This window comes from Rana temporaria, chromosome 5 (assembly GCF_905171775.1).
Source record: "Rana temporaria chromosome 5, aRanTem1.1, whole genome shotgun sequence".
Classification (NCBI taxonomy): Eukaryota; Metazoa; Chordata; class Amphibia; order Anura; family Ranidae; genus Rana; species Rana temporaria.
This window is the reverse complement of record NC_053493.1, coordinates 333,154,008-333,167,513: the sequence shown is the minus strand read 5'-3', so window position 1 is coordinate 333,167,513 and position 13,506 is coordinate 333,154,008. Positions and strand designations below refer to the sequence as shown.

The window sequence follows — 13,506 nt, the reverse complement described above, 5'->3', positions numbered from 1 at the left end:
CTGCTCAGTCACCTCATATAAGCAAACCAAGCACTCTATCCCTCGCTTGTGATAGAGGCAGGCTTACCTGCATTGTTCTAGCTCAAGTCTTCTGTAATGCCGCGTACGCACGATCGGTTCGTCTGATGAAAACGGTCTGATGGACCGTTTTCATCAGACGAACCGATCGTGTGTGGGCCCCATCAGTGAAAAAACGTAGAACCTGTTTTAAAATTACCTGATGGTTAAAAACCCGATAGAAAAAAATTATCATCTGTGGGGAAATCCATCGGTTAAAAATCAATGCATGCTCAGAATCAAGTCGACGCATGCTCGGAAGCATTGAACTTCATTTTTCTCAGCACGTTGTTGTGTTTTACATCACCGCGTTTTGACACGATCGGTTTTTTAACTGATGGTGCGTAGGCAAGACTGATGAAAGTCAGCTTCATCGGATATCTAATGAAAAATTCCATCAGACCGTTTTCATCGGATGAACCGATCGTGTGTACAGGGCATAAGTCTGCCTTGCTTGTTGTTGGATCCCCTGTGTTTGACCCGGATTGGACTATCACCTGAATCAGCCTGCCCTCTTACCTGGAACGGATACTGGATTATCCCCTTAACTCAGCCTGCCTTTACTGAACTGTCTTTGAAACACGCTGTCTGCTAACTGCAAGTAATCTGTTGTTTGCGTCTGCCCGGGTGTGCTGGCCAGACACTAAAGCATTGTATTTAAGTCCTGGGTGCAACCAAGTACCAGTAGGCCTGCTTGCCTTAAGGGAAAGGGGGCTGCTATAGGTGAAGTGCACAGTAGCCAGCTATCGTGTCTGACCACCTGCGTTGGGGTAGACGTGACATTCGTGGCATCAGCAGCCAGCATCAATAGACTCCCTTCCTCAACAGTAGATCTCTTCCTTCAACAATTCCCCCCCCCCAGCAACAATAGACCCCCCAACAGCAATAGACTTCCTTGCAAAAATAGATCCCCTCCATTACATACATTCAGTGCTGGAGGTGCCGGCACTGCATTCCCCCACGTTCCTGCTGAAAAAAATCTCTTTGTGTTGAATTGCATGCAAATCACAACAATTTTCTTCTCTTATTGCTCCCTATAACATTGAAAATGTTTTGTTAAATCTGTTTCATAAGTAAAAAAAAATACCTGTTGATCATGTGAGAAATCTTCTAAACTGATAAATCCCTGTGTCATCTGCCTGTGCTTATAAGTTCAATTTTTCCAAGCTTTGTGTGCGTGTCTGTTTTAACATGTGTATGTTACAAACAGTAGTCTTCAGTATGTTCATGGACTTCATCCACCAGAAACATCAAGTTGATTCCGCCAGTCCCCCTTCTATATTGCATTAAACTGAGCACACAAAGCACAGAAGCAGATCCATGTTTGTGTGACCAGTTTGTGTCTTGGGCCTGTGGTTCGAAGGTACAGGATGCTGTGCATAATCTCGGCATGCCTATATCTTCTGTAGCCTGTTCAGCTGTCATGCCCCTACCTTGTAGCATGAAGTGTAGAAGGCATAGCTCTTTGGTACACATTGTGCAGGGACGGTGAATGTACTTTCCTGTTTGTGCTATGTAATTACACTCCCCACTATCTGCAAGAGGACATGTAGGATTACAGTAGGGTCATGTGACTGAACTATAAAAACCGAAAAAAAAATTGGGGGCAATAAATCCTAATATGGTTCCTACATATTATGAACATTGTCAATATGTGTCTTCGGAAGTTGATTGTTTACAACTACTGTAAAGCGTTTCTAAAGGCAAATTTACATCGTATACTAACTTGCTCTGTGCAATGGTATTGCACAGAGCTGCCCCGAACCTCCTCTTCTGGTGTCCCCTGCCAGTGTTGTCCATTCCTTCTCTTCTCAGTCTGCCTCCATAGCAAAAGGCTTACTATGGGAATGTGTGGGATAGATCCCTGGACACACACCGCAAATATCAAATCGATGGAGAATCACAGTAAAATCACGTGTGCAAAAACACAAAACTCACAGCAAAAAGCACTGCAGAAATGACCAAAAGCAAACTGCATAGGTGTGTACCAAGCCTAAGGGGGGGGAATCATAACTGGACATGGCTCAGAGTAAGCTCAGAAAAAAGATTATTTAAAAACAATAATACTGCAGTAATAAAGCTATGGATTGTTCCATATAATGTACATTCCTAGATTGTGAGCTCTAATGAGCAGGGCCCTCTGATTCCTCCTGTGTTGAATTGTATTGTAACTGTAATGTCTGCCCTTATGTTGTAAAGCGCTGCACAAACTGTTGGCGCTATATAAATCCTGTATAAAAATAGTAATAATAAAATCTATACTACTTGTAGAAATACAATTTAAAATTTGACTTACTGTATATACTCGAGTCGAGTATAAGCCGAGTTTTTCAGCAAATTCTTTTTGTGCTGAAAATGCCAACCTTTGGCTAATACTCGAGTCACCTTTTTGTGCCTGATCTCCCAGACTTTGGGGACCCCTTGGCACACATGTAGCCCCACTATTCCTTTACAATTGTGCAAAGTCTTTTGTCCGGGGGACATGCGGCCGGGGAGCACCGATTTTTCAAAGCTGGGCACCCCTTCCATAGACTCCCATGTTAAATGGTAATTTCTCTGGTGACTTTGGAGACCCGGTACCGGCCGGTCGTAGGTCCCCTGGACCCGGAACTTGGCACACATGTAGCCATATTTCTTCTCTACATGTGTGCAAAGTTTATTGTCTGGGGGACCTATGGCTGAGGAGCACCAATTTTTCCATAGACTCTCATGTTAAACGTCATGTTATGTTATCAATACACTGTCAAATGTCTGTTACAATTTTCTTACAATAAAAATGTCTTAATTGTGTAAAAAAATTGTAATAATAATACAAATTCTATCAATAATACCGTAATAATTCAACTGATCAGACACTTTTATTTAATATGAACCAATATTCCCTGGTATCAGCACCTTGAATATGGCTGCACAGGCATTTACAATTTTATCAAATAAATTATATATCAATAAACTCACAAGTTCTTACACTATTAAATGTGACCTTCTGACCACCCACTGCTCTTCTTCTTGGTCGGATATATGCTGCAAAGGAATAAACAGAAACCATCTTAAAATATGACCTATCCTGTTTAACAAAATGATGTGCACTTAGTATACCTTATTAACTAATTAATAGCATGTAAGAACCATGTAATAAGATTTGCATAACTTTTGTGTACACTAAACACGTTTGACGATGCCAGCAGGCCAGATTTAAATTATGAACCCACATCACATTCATTGAGCAATCCCTATTACTTTCCTGCCACCCAATTATCACTACCTTGTATGCCATGACTGTGTTTTATCCATAATGATTACATATCTATACACACAGTTACACAATAAATGTGTTTTAATTATAGTTTTATATTGGTTTATATTTATATGTCAAGGCTGCTGTCTGATGGCTAGGAGGCCTTTATACAAACAGGGGCACGATGCCAGCCACAGTTATTTCATCTCTTAAAACATGTTTAGGAAACTTTGGCTCCCTTTTCCTGCTTGAGTCATGTTACTATTCGCAAGGCATCTGCATTTCAGGTAATGACATCATAGTTCACATATAAAACTTTTACTTTTTAATTTTAGACTGCTAAAGACATTAACGCCTTAAAGAGACCCTGTCACTAGATCATGTTTGTCAAGAAAAATATTTTTATGAGATTTTATGTGCATATAATATATTTTATGTATGTTATTTAACGTTTAACGAGAGACTGATTCTTTGTGCTTACATCTTAGATTAGATGTCAGCAGCCCCAGCAGATTCAAAACTGTCACTCAGAAGTTTATATGGGAAGTGATGGGAGGGATAAACAAGTTACGCCAGCATATAGAATAATTACACACACCAGGAGAGGGCTATGAGGTGCAAGCAGGGAGGAAGACTGTGCTAAGGAATTTACTATTCAATTTTCCCTGCACTCCACATGGCAGCATACTATGGGTCAACTTTGCCCCCTTAACCCCTTTGATTCAACCTAACTAGTGAAAATACACCACCAGCAAAGCGTTCTTCTATCCTCGCTCTAGGATCATGGCTAGAAGGATTCCCTACTGCATTCCACCCTAGTTGACCCTCTCCATGGTTGAAGACTCCCATGTTGATTGGCAAAAACTGTCTGATTGGGGTACATTAACTACTTAGATTACCGGTGACATGAATTGCCCATTTGCGAAGCGTTCTTCTTCTGTCCTCGCTCTAGGATCATGGCTAGAAGGATTCCCTACCGCATTCCACCCTAGTTGACCCTCTCCATGGTTGAAGACTCCTATGTTGATTAGTAAAAACTGTCTGATTGGGGGACCCTAACTACCAAGATTACTGGCGACATGAATTGCCCATTTGTTGCTGTTGGGCAAGTTCTCCTTTTTTTCTTTATTTTTCCTTTACTTATCTTCTTACATTGTAATGCATGTTTCTAGGCTCCGGTTTCAGTGTTAAGGTGTATGTGCTTGTGCAAATCCCTGAGTTATGATGTGGCCAACAAGGTAGGTCTATTTTTCCATGTGGCCTCTGTCGTGACTGGTGTCCTCCATGCTCCTTCTCCCGTTGTCACTTTCTGGCCTCTGCGATAGGCGTCCAATCACAGCGCCTGTTTCAGTCAATTAGGGGACAGGTAACAGACCCAAGCACCTGATTGGCTGAGAGGCGGTTCAGTGTTAGCAAAGCGAATATTCATTCGCTTTGCTAACACAACGCTGAGTGAACAGTGAGCGCCCAGCATGGCTACGGCTCTAATCAGGTGTTCCAAAAAAAATCCCCGCCGCTGTAATTCAGGTGCCCGGTGCCCGAAAAGGGGCCAGACACCTGAATAGTGGGTGGCAGCGGCGACAATAGATAGATTCATGCAATGCATGAATCTATCTATTGGTGATAGACAGGTGGCAGGAGAGAGGGGGCGGCGCCTGTGCACCCTTTATGGACGCACCGCCACTGTCAAGTGTTCACACAGCTGCTTAGGTCTGACGTTGTTTTACTACTATGTTTGTAAGGGCAATTTTAATTTAATAAAGCCTTTGCTATTATGATAACGCCCTGTGCAAGTTTCCTATTAGCTTGTGCTGCAGCCTGGTGAGTAGAAAGGACTTGACTACATTAAATCCTGGAGCACTCTCTTCATCCCGCCAGCCTTTCGCATCGCCTATACCGGGTAGGTTTTTTGTTTGTTTACATACTGTCTTTTCCTTGCTTGAAAGATTCGGCCTGCCCCCCAACTTCTGTAATTGGCCTAGGCGAATGACTCGGTGCCCGTGGTGCCTCCTAAGATGCATGACATGCAGTCCCATTCAGTAAGGAGAAGGGAGGCGGGCTTAGCGGCACCTGGAGAAGCCAGCAGCTGTCACAGTCAACATGGCGGTGCCTGACACATGCAGCAGCTGCAGAGAGGAGGATCCCAGCAGCTAAACGTCAGATCCACTGGCTAGGTGAGTATCCTTACTGTGCAGAAGACAATAAAATGTATACAGAGAGGAAAAAATGGGGGGAGTGGAAAGGCTGAAGTTCCTCTTTAGGCACCACATGCTGATACTGCAAAAGAAAGGCATTTTGTTTCCACACTTGGAAGATTTTAAAAGACATTGATGCACCATATTGGAACGCTTTTGGCATAATGGATTTCAGCCATTGCGTATATCCACTTTACAGTTTTCATATGATACAAAGTTTCACATTTGATTTATCTTTATTGATACAGATACCTGGTGTTTATTTATTTTGTATATTTAACACCTTCATGTTGAGAGCTCTATAGTAATCCTTTTGCGCAGTATTTGAGGTTTGCTATACTCCTATATATCTACAAATTAAGAAGTCACATTATGCACTACCCATGTGATCAAGTGGACATCATGCATCATCAGAGCACATAGATTTATGAGCATTGTCAGAGCCCACAGCAGTACCAATCCTGCACTCCTTCACCCTCTAATAGCCCAGTCTCTAATTGTCTAGGAAATAAATTTTGTTGGACATATGGGCTATGACTTTGTCTGCAAAAATGATATGTGCAAGATGTTTTAAAGACGTTACAGGAGACAAAGAAGCAAAATGAGAGAAAGTAAAATCTTAGATAAATCAAGACTTTGAAAGCATGCAGATGTTTGTACAAGCATCCCATTTTGCAAAGAGGAGCAGGCCTACAGAGTTGCAAAAATCTCAGTCTGGGCTACTAGGAAGACCAATACCTATCTTCTGTGGAAGAATTGGAAGAATCATCACCACGTACGTTTCATGTTAACTTAATGACCAAAATTACTGAGGCCATCCAGTTCAGGGACTCCTTAGATGTGTGGAAGTATTACTACAGTCTTGAAAAAGAAGACCCATAATTTCCTTTGATGAGTGAAATCAAACAGCTAATAGAAGAGGAATGAGTGAGTGAGTGAGTAAATAACTTGTATAGCGCTACAAATGCGAACTGAATCGCCTCAAGGCGCTTTGTATCCATTTCCTTCTATTTAGCCTTCAGAATAGGTGGGTCTTTAGTTGTTTTCTGAAGGCCAGGTGATTCACTTCCATTCGGATATTAGTTGGTAATGCGTTCCATAGTCAAGGTCCTTCGACTGCAAATCTTTGTCTCCTTTGTTCTTGTAGCGGGCATTGGGGATTTGTAGTAGATTTTGGGTAGTTGAACCTAGAACGCGATTGGTATTTTATTTTATGACATAGATATTGTGGGGTGATTCATTGTACACATTTGTGCGTCAGGCACAGGGCCTTAAAAGAGATTTGGTCCTTTACGGCCAGCCAGTGGAGGGACCTCAGGCAGGGGGTGATTGATTCCCAGGTTTTTTTTCCCATTACTAGTCGTTCCCGCTGTGTTCTGGACGACCTGCAAACGAGCAATCTGGTATTTTGTGAGTAAAGGGAGTTTGCATAGTCGAGTCTGGAGTTGATTATTGTTCCCACCACTACTGCTGTGTCTTCTTTCGGGATGAAGGGAATGAGTCTTCGTAGTTTACTCAGAAGATGGTGAGTTCGGCTGACTACTGATCCTATTTGTGCCTCCATTGTCATGTCTGAGTCAAAAGTGTCTCTGAGGCTTTTGACTTTGGTGCTAGGGGCAATGGTTTGTCCCAAGATGGGTGGGGGTGTCCAAGTCGTCCTAGCACATCTCTTTCGGTTTGTGTGAAGCAGAAGGAGTTCTGTTTTTGATCCATTACGTTTGAGGTGACTCTCCATCATCCAGTTGTCTATCAAAGTGAGGCATTTTTCAAGTCTGAGGTATTGGTCCTTTGTTACTTATACGAAAGTAAAGTTGCATGTCGTCAGCGTAGGAATGGTAGAGTAGGTCCTGGTTACTGATAATTTTGAGGAGTGGACATATATAAATGTTGAATAGTACGGGCGATAGGGGTGAGCCTTGGAGGACTCCGCATGACACGGTACGTGCTTCAGAAGTGAAAGTGCCTAGTTTCACTGTCTGGGATCGATTTTCCAGAAATGATTAGAACCAGGGTAGATCCGAGCCTGCAACTCTAGCTACTTCCTCGAGACGAGCCAGCAACATTTTGTAGTCTACGGTGTCAAAGGCAGCACTAAGGTCCAGCAGTATCAGGAGACATGATTCTCCTTCGAGAGCATCATCCCATATTTTGAGAAGAGCTGTTTCCGTCCCGTGACCTGGACGGAAACCCGATTGTAGTGGGTCCAGTAGTTTGTGGGTGTCCAAATGGTGTTGTAGCTGTTGTACTACTGCTTTCTCAATAATCTTGGAGAAGACGTTGAGGCTGGTTATAGGTCGATGGTGGTTAGGGTCTTTAGGGTCGAGGTTGTTTTTTTTTAGAATGGGTTTGATTATGCCTTGTTTTAGGGAGGTCGGTACCGTACCTTCCTTAAATGATTGGTTTATAAAGTGCATGATCGTGGGTGCCAAAATATCGGCACATTATTTCAGCAATTTTGTGGGAATGATGTCATTAGGTGATGTACTGTCTCGCAGGCTTCCGATGATATTTTTAGTGGTGTCGATGGAAATTGGCTTCAGTTTAAATTCTGTTGATTGAAGAGTATTTGTATTAATATTACCATTTTGATTTGTAGGGGCGGGGCTTTTTTTTTTTTTTGCTGAATTGTTTCACGGTTTTTCAATTTTTTTTATGAAATAATCCGATAATTCTTTGCCAAAATCTTGTGTTTCAAATTTCTGAGCCTCTAGGCAGGCTGGATTCATGGTTTGTGCGACTAAGTTGAAGAGTTTGCGGGGACAGTTCCGGGCTTTTGCAAGGATGTTTAAAAAGTGTTCTTTCTTTGCTTTGAAGATTTCTTTGTGATATTTCTTAGTGATAAATTTGTAAATTGTGTGGTTTTCCATTGTTGGGTTTCTTCTCCAGGCACCTTCCGCTCTTCTCCGTTCTTGCTTCAATAATGTGAGCGCGTCATTGAACCAACCGGAGTTGTTTTTCCGGATGAATGCTCTGCATTTTGGAGTAATTATGTCTACAGTCTGTAATAGTGCTTTGTTGATGGCGTTGAGTGTTTCCACTGTTGATTGACTTTGTTTTATTGTTGTTATTTTGTTTAATAGCGTAGTTTCATGGGAATGGGAGAAACCTGATAACAAATCTAGCCATCAGAAAAGGTTTTCCAAAGTATTTAAGATTATTCAAGCAGATGCATATATGCATGCATATATATATATATATATATATATATATATATATATATATATATATATATATATATATATATATATATATTATCTTGAGAGTTCTGTTGAAAATCCAGAGAGTGAGGGCAATTTTTATTCTGTTCTATGGGCTGAAAAGTCCATGGTAACTGCTGTGGATCCAGATGATGTTGGCACCCCATACCACTTACTTTGCAGAAACACTTGAAACACCTCAACCCATGCATATTGGGCCTCCATGGTTGTTGAAGAGGAAAAACTCCTAGCTTCAAGTTTATCACCAAGGTGTGAATACCTCACTCAATGAATTCGACATACTACTGTGTTTGGTGGAGATTTTTATTCCTTTGCTGATGGTAAAGGTTTTCTGCCCCTTCCATCTGTTGGAGCCTCAATGTATATGTTTTAGACTTGTCAATACTTGAATGATCTTAGTGGGCCAACCAGCTGTTAGTACAAGACTTATTCTGAACAGCAATCAAAGCTGAACCTCCACTGAAGCCTCTATTCCCTTCTGGGACCTAATCTTTGTTGTTGGTATGGAAACCTATCCTATCAAGTAACTCGCATGTAATTCCTTATAGCTATTCATTTGGGTTGAGGAACTTCAGTCGCAGGCTTATTCATCTAAGGAGCCTTTTTACTTGATTCTCCTGAACAAGGTTGTCCTTCGTCCCTCGCCAGAATCACTGCCAAAGGTATCACCATTTCAATAAGAAAGTGGTACTTCCAGTTTTGAATACGGCTTTTCTAAATGATATCTAACAAGAATCAGAAGATTTCTAAACATAGAACGCTTTATTTCAGGATGCCTAAACTAACAAAATAAAGTTGGACATTTGACAACCTATTAATTTATCCTATGGACCCGGTAAAGGAGCAGAGGCTTCATAACAAGTCACCCCCTCCAGGATTCTAAAAACAATTCACCTATGCTTACACTTGCAAGGGCTAACCTTCACCCACGGAAATCAGAGCACACTTGACTAAACAAGTGGTGGCCTCCTGGGCTTCTCATGTCATAGTTTCCATGAAGTAATTTGCAAGGCAAATAATTGGAGTTCGGCCAACACCTTATTCAACATTACAGACTTGATGCTATTCCTGGTGCCTCTTGTCGTTTTAGGTCCCAAGTTATGTCAGCTGCCCTGACAGGCAATTCAACCTTTTGTCTTTGAGTATTATATGGTGTTTTAATGTGTTTCTTCCCTACCAGAGAATATTGCTAGTTATGTCTTATAGTATGCTGTCACAAGGAGTGCTGGGAATTATGAATTTTTTTTGATACTTACTGTATTTTATTTTATTTCTTGCTACTTCTCTAAATAGCATAATTCCCCCTCCCCCTGTCCTGTTGAGAGTCTTGTGACGGAACGCTGGGGTGGTGATGTATTCTCACTTTTATTGACTAGTAAGGCAGGCAACTGTATGGTTAAGTGGCCAGAGCTGACCTGTAGTATGCAGTCATTAGAATAAGGTGACCAGATTTTTAAAATGAAATCCGGGGACATATTTTTTTTTACTAGTAATGGCAGCAATCAGCGACTCTCTGCCTGTCGCCGCCCACCTCACAGCCTGTCAAGTCTCACTCTTTGGGCCCCGGCTACTACTGGATGGGGTGCGGAGCAAGATCCCTCCACCAAGGAAGGCAAGGAGATAGGCAGGCAGGCGGCTGGCCGGGACTTGAGCCAAGGCAGAAGAACAGAAGAGGGGCGGAATGGGCATGCACCCGAAACTGAAGAAATATTCCCTCCACTCCGACCAGCACATGATCATCAGAAACGGGCATAGATAATAAAAAAAAATACACCCACCCAAAGCTAGTAGGAGCGGCGGAGTGGAGGTGTGTAATTCAGATTTTTTTTTTATTCTGCACTGACTGTCTTTGAAATTGCCCCAGTCCCTATTCAAATCCAATCCGGGGACAAAACCGGGAACAAACTTGGTCCAGGACAGTGTCCTCAATCCGGGGACTGTCCCCTGAAACCGGGGATGTCTGGTCACCCTACATTAGAAGTATCCAGGAAAGGAAAATTATAGTAACAAAAACAATGTTTTATATTTCAAGCAAATTCAATGACACATTGCAAGGGAATGAAAATTTTTTTTTGAGGAAAAGAAATACACTACAAGTAAGCATTTGAAATACTTAATTTTTCTGTGCTTTTATGTGTGATTTTTAAGGTGGTGACAGGGTGCATTTTTAATATGGAGGACACAGGTAGGCGATTTGGCTGTCATGGAGTTACTGGGCTCTGAACTCTTTTTGACAATAATAACTAAATGTCAAATGATAAATATGAGCACATATGACAACCACTAACTAGTTTGAAAACAAAGTGCTAGTAACAATTTTTGATTAGCACTAAATACAGTCAGTGTTGGTACTTCGCACAGTAACATGTTGACCAGAATTGTGTAATTCAGCTAACAGTAGATTATAAAAACCAATACAAAATGCAGGTTTTGTGAGAATTTACATAACATTTACATTTATACTAAAGGCAAATGGCCTTTTCACTATGCAAGGGAAGTTGCATAGTGAGAGCTAAGCGGATGTGGTGGAGTTTCACTACTACTAGTACCCAAGGAAAAAAATATTAAATAATTTTTGCTTGCACATGATTAGATGGAAGTCAGTAGAGCCTTACCTCATTCACTAAGTTCTGGGGGAAATTTACTGGCAAAGTGCAACTTCCCTTGCATAGTGAACTGTCTATTTTCCTTTAGTATATCAAGTCCTTTGTCACTTTTGCATTTGCTATCAACAAATTTCCCTTCTGAAATCATCTGAGTTCATTAGATCAATATGATTTGTTATTGACTCTTGGATGAGAGAAGAAATAGCAGCTAAACCAGCAGTAAAAATGACCCTTAACTATTGGGGATTATAATGAGAAAGAATGAGATTCTGCATGTTGAGTGTAGTCAGTAGGAAAACAAGCCAACAAATGCTCAATTGTGAATGGGTTTTATAAAGTCACACTGGGAGTTTTCAGCAACCTAAAGGCCTCATGAGGTAACTACATTAGAAATGATTTGTGCAGATTAATTCATATTTGACTGATGATTTTCACTACATACCAAACTCTATAACACTATCATTTCACTTTGGTCTTTTATATGCATTTTTTATGTGTATGTCAATCAAGTACATTTTAAAACAAGTAAATCAATGATAATGAGATTTTTGACACTAAATGCAGCAATCATATCCATGTAACTCACATTTAGGGGGATTTACTAAAGCCAGAGTGCAAAATCTGGTGCTACTCTGCATAGAAACCAATCAGCTTCCAGGTTTTGTTGTCAAAGGTTAATGGAACAAGCTGAAGTTAGAAGCTGATTGGCTACAATCCATTGCTGCACTAAATTCGGAGTGCCCCAGATTTAGGAAATCGTCCCTTTAATATCTTAGATTTATACTCACTAGTATGTCTAGAATATTAGACTCATGCTTCATAGTTACTATTATAGTCAGTTAATATTATAGTTAGTGGTAGATGAATGAACATGTTTACTTGGCTCTGCGTATTATAAGGTTGGAAAAAAATAAGTGACAACATTTTTTTTTGTAGAATTGTCAATCTGTTTTTTAAATAAAAAATCCCAAATAGTAAATTAAAAAATCTGTCAAATCTACTGCTTTATGCATAGAAATCGATAGTCGTAAAGAAACAATTTGTTTCATTTTTCGCGGTCCTACCTTTGGATGAGAAAGAAGAGGAGAGGGTTTGTAAAGTGTCTTCCCTGTGGCTGCATATATGGTTCATTGTAAGTGAGGTAGTGTGGTGCATCCAGCAGCTTGATCCAACTGATCTGAGCTTCTCCTAAATAGGTTTCAGAATTCGGCACCCCTGATCATTGTCCAGGTTTACAATGGACTGGCCAGGCTGTGATCTCATCTCATTCCTTATTCCACATTGTAACATTATTTACTCCCATCTGTCTTGTCAAGAATTCCATTCATACAAAGGTTTGTTGCCACAGAGCATAGTAAACACCCCAGGGCACTTTCCTGCATTGTTTCCATGCTGTGTGCCTAGAAAGCTTTGCATGTCACTGGCACACTTCTCAGTCTGCTTTCATGCATCACATATTTTATGTCACTTGTCAGAAAAAAGCAAAGCAGAGTAAAAATACGATCTAACCATGCAAATGTGATAAAACTATATATATATATACATATATATGTATATATATATCCTATAAGCTAGCGTTGTCTATGTATGCTTTGAATTGAAAACAGAGATAATCAATTATTTTTTATCTTTCCCGTATTTACATGTTGTACATCTTATACAGTTTTTTAAATATGTTTTTTTTTTTGTACATTTATGCTCAACATTTTGCAGTACAAGAAACTCACGGGCGTATTTAATAATAAGCTTATGAAAGGCATAATGAAGTAAAAAGATAAAAACATAGCAGTACTCATATATAACTCAAAGGGAAAAAAAACAGATGTATTGCAAAGAGCAAACATTAAAGCAGAGTTCCACCAAAAAAAATTAAAATAAAAGTCAGCAAATACAAATACTGCAGCTGCTGATTTTTAATATATGTACACTTACCTGTCCAGGGCGTCAACGATGTCGGCACCCAAAGCTGATCTGTCCCTCGGCTCGCGGGTGCAGGCGCCGCCATCTTCAGTAGGGGAATCAGAAAGTGAAGCCTTGCGGCTTCACTTCCTGGTTCCCTGTTGCGCATGCGCGAGTCGCACTGCGCTATTTCACTGGTCCCTGCTGTCTTCTGGGAGCTGTGTGTCTCCCAGAACACAGCGAGTGGATGGAGTAGGGGCCAGACATGGAGTAGATCACTCCGGATACTGCGG

At 40.8% G+C, this 13,506-nt stretch overlaps 1 protein-coding gene across 1 annotated transcript in view; it reads right to left on the bottom strand.

The window, feature by feature from the left end:
- VXN (vexin) overlaps positions 1 to 12,710 on the bottom strand; it is a 29,232-nt gene extending 16,522 nt beyond the window's left edge. Inside the window, exons 1-2 of the mRNA XM_040354341.1 lie at positions 12,379 to 12,710; positions 3,026 to 3,081 (exon numbers count right to left, since the gene is read on the bottom strand). Of these exons, the coding sequence (XP_040210275.1) occupies positions 3,026 to 3,081; positions 12,379 to 12,469 (147 nt within the window). The 5' untranslated portion in view covers positions 12,470 to 12,710. The remainder of the gene's footprint in view (positions 1 to 3,025; positions 3,082 to 12,378) is intronic.
- Positions 12,711 to 13,506: the final 796 nt, after the last annotated feature.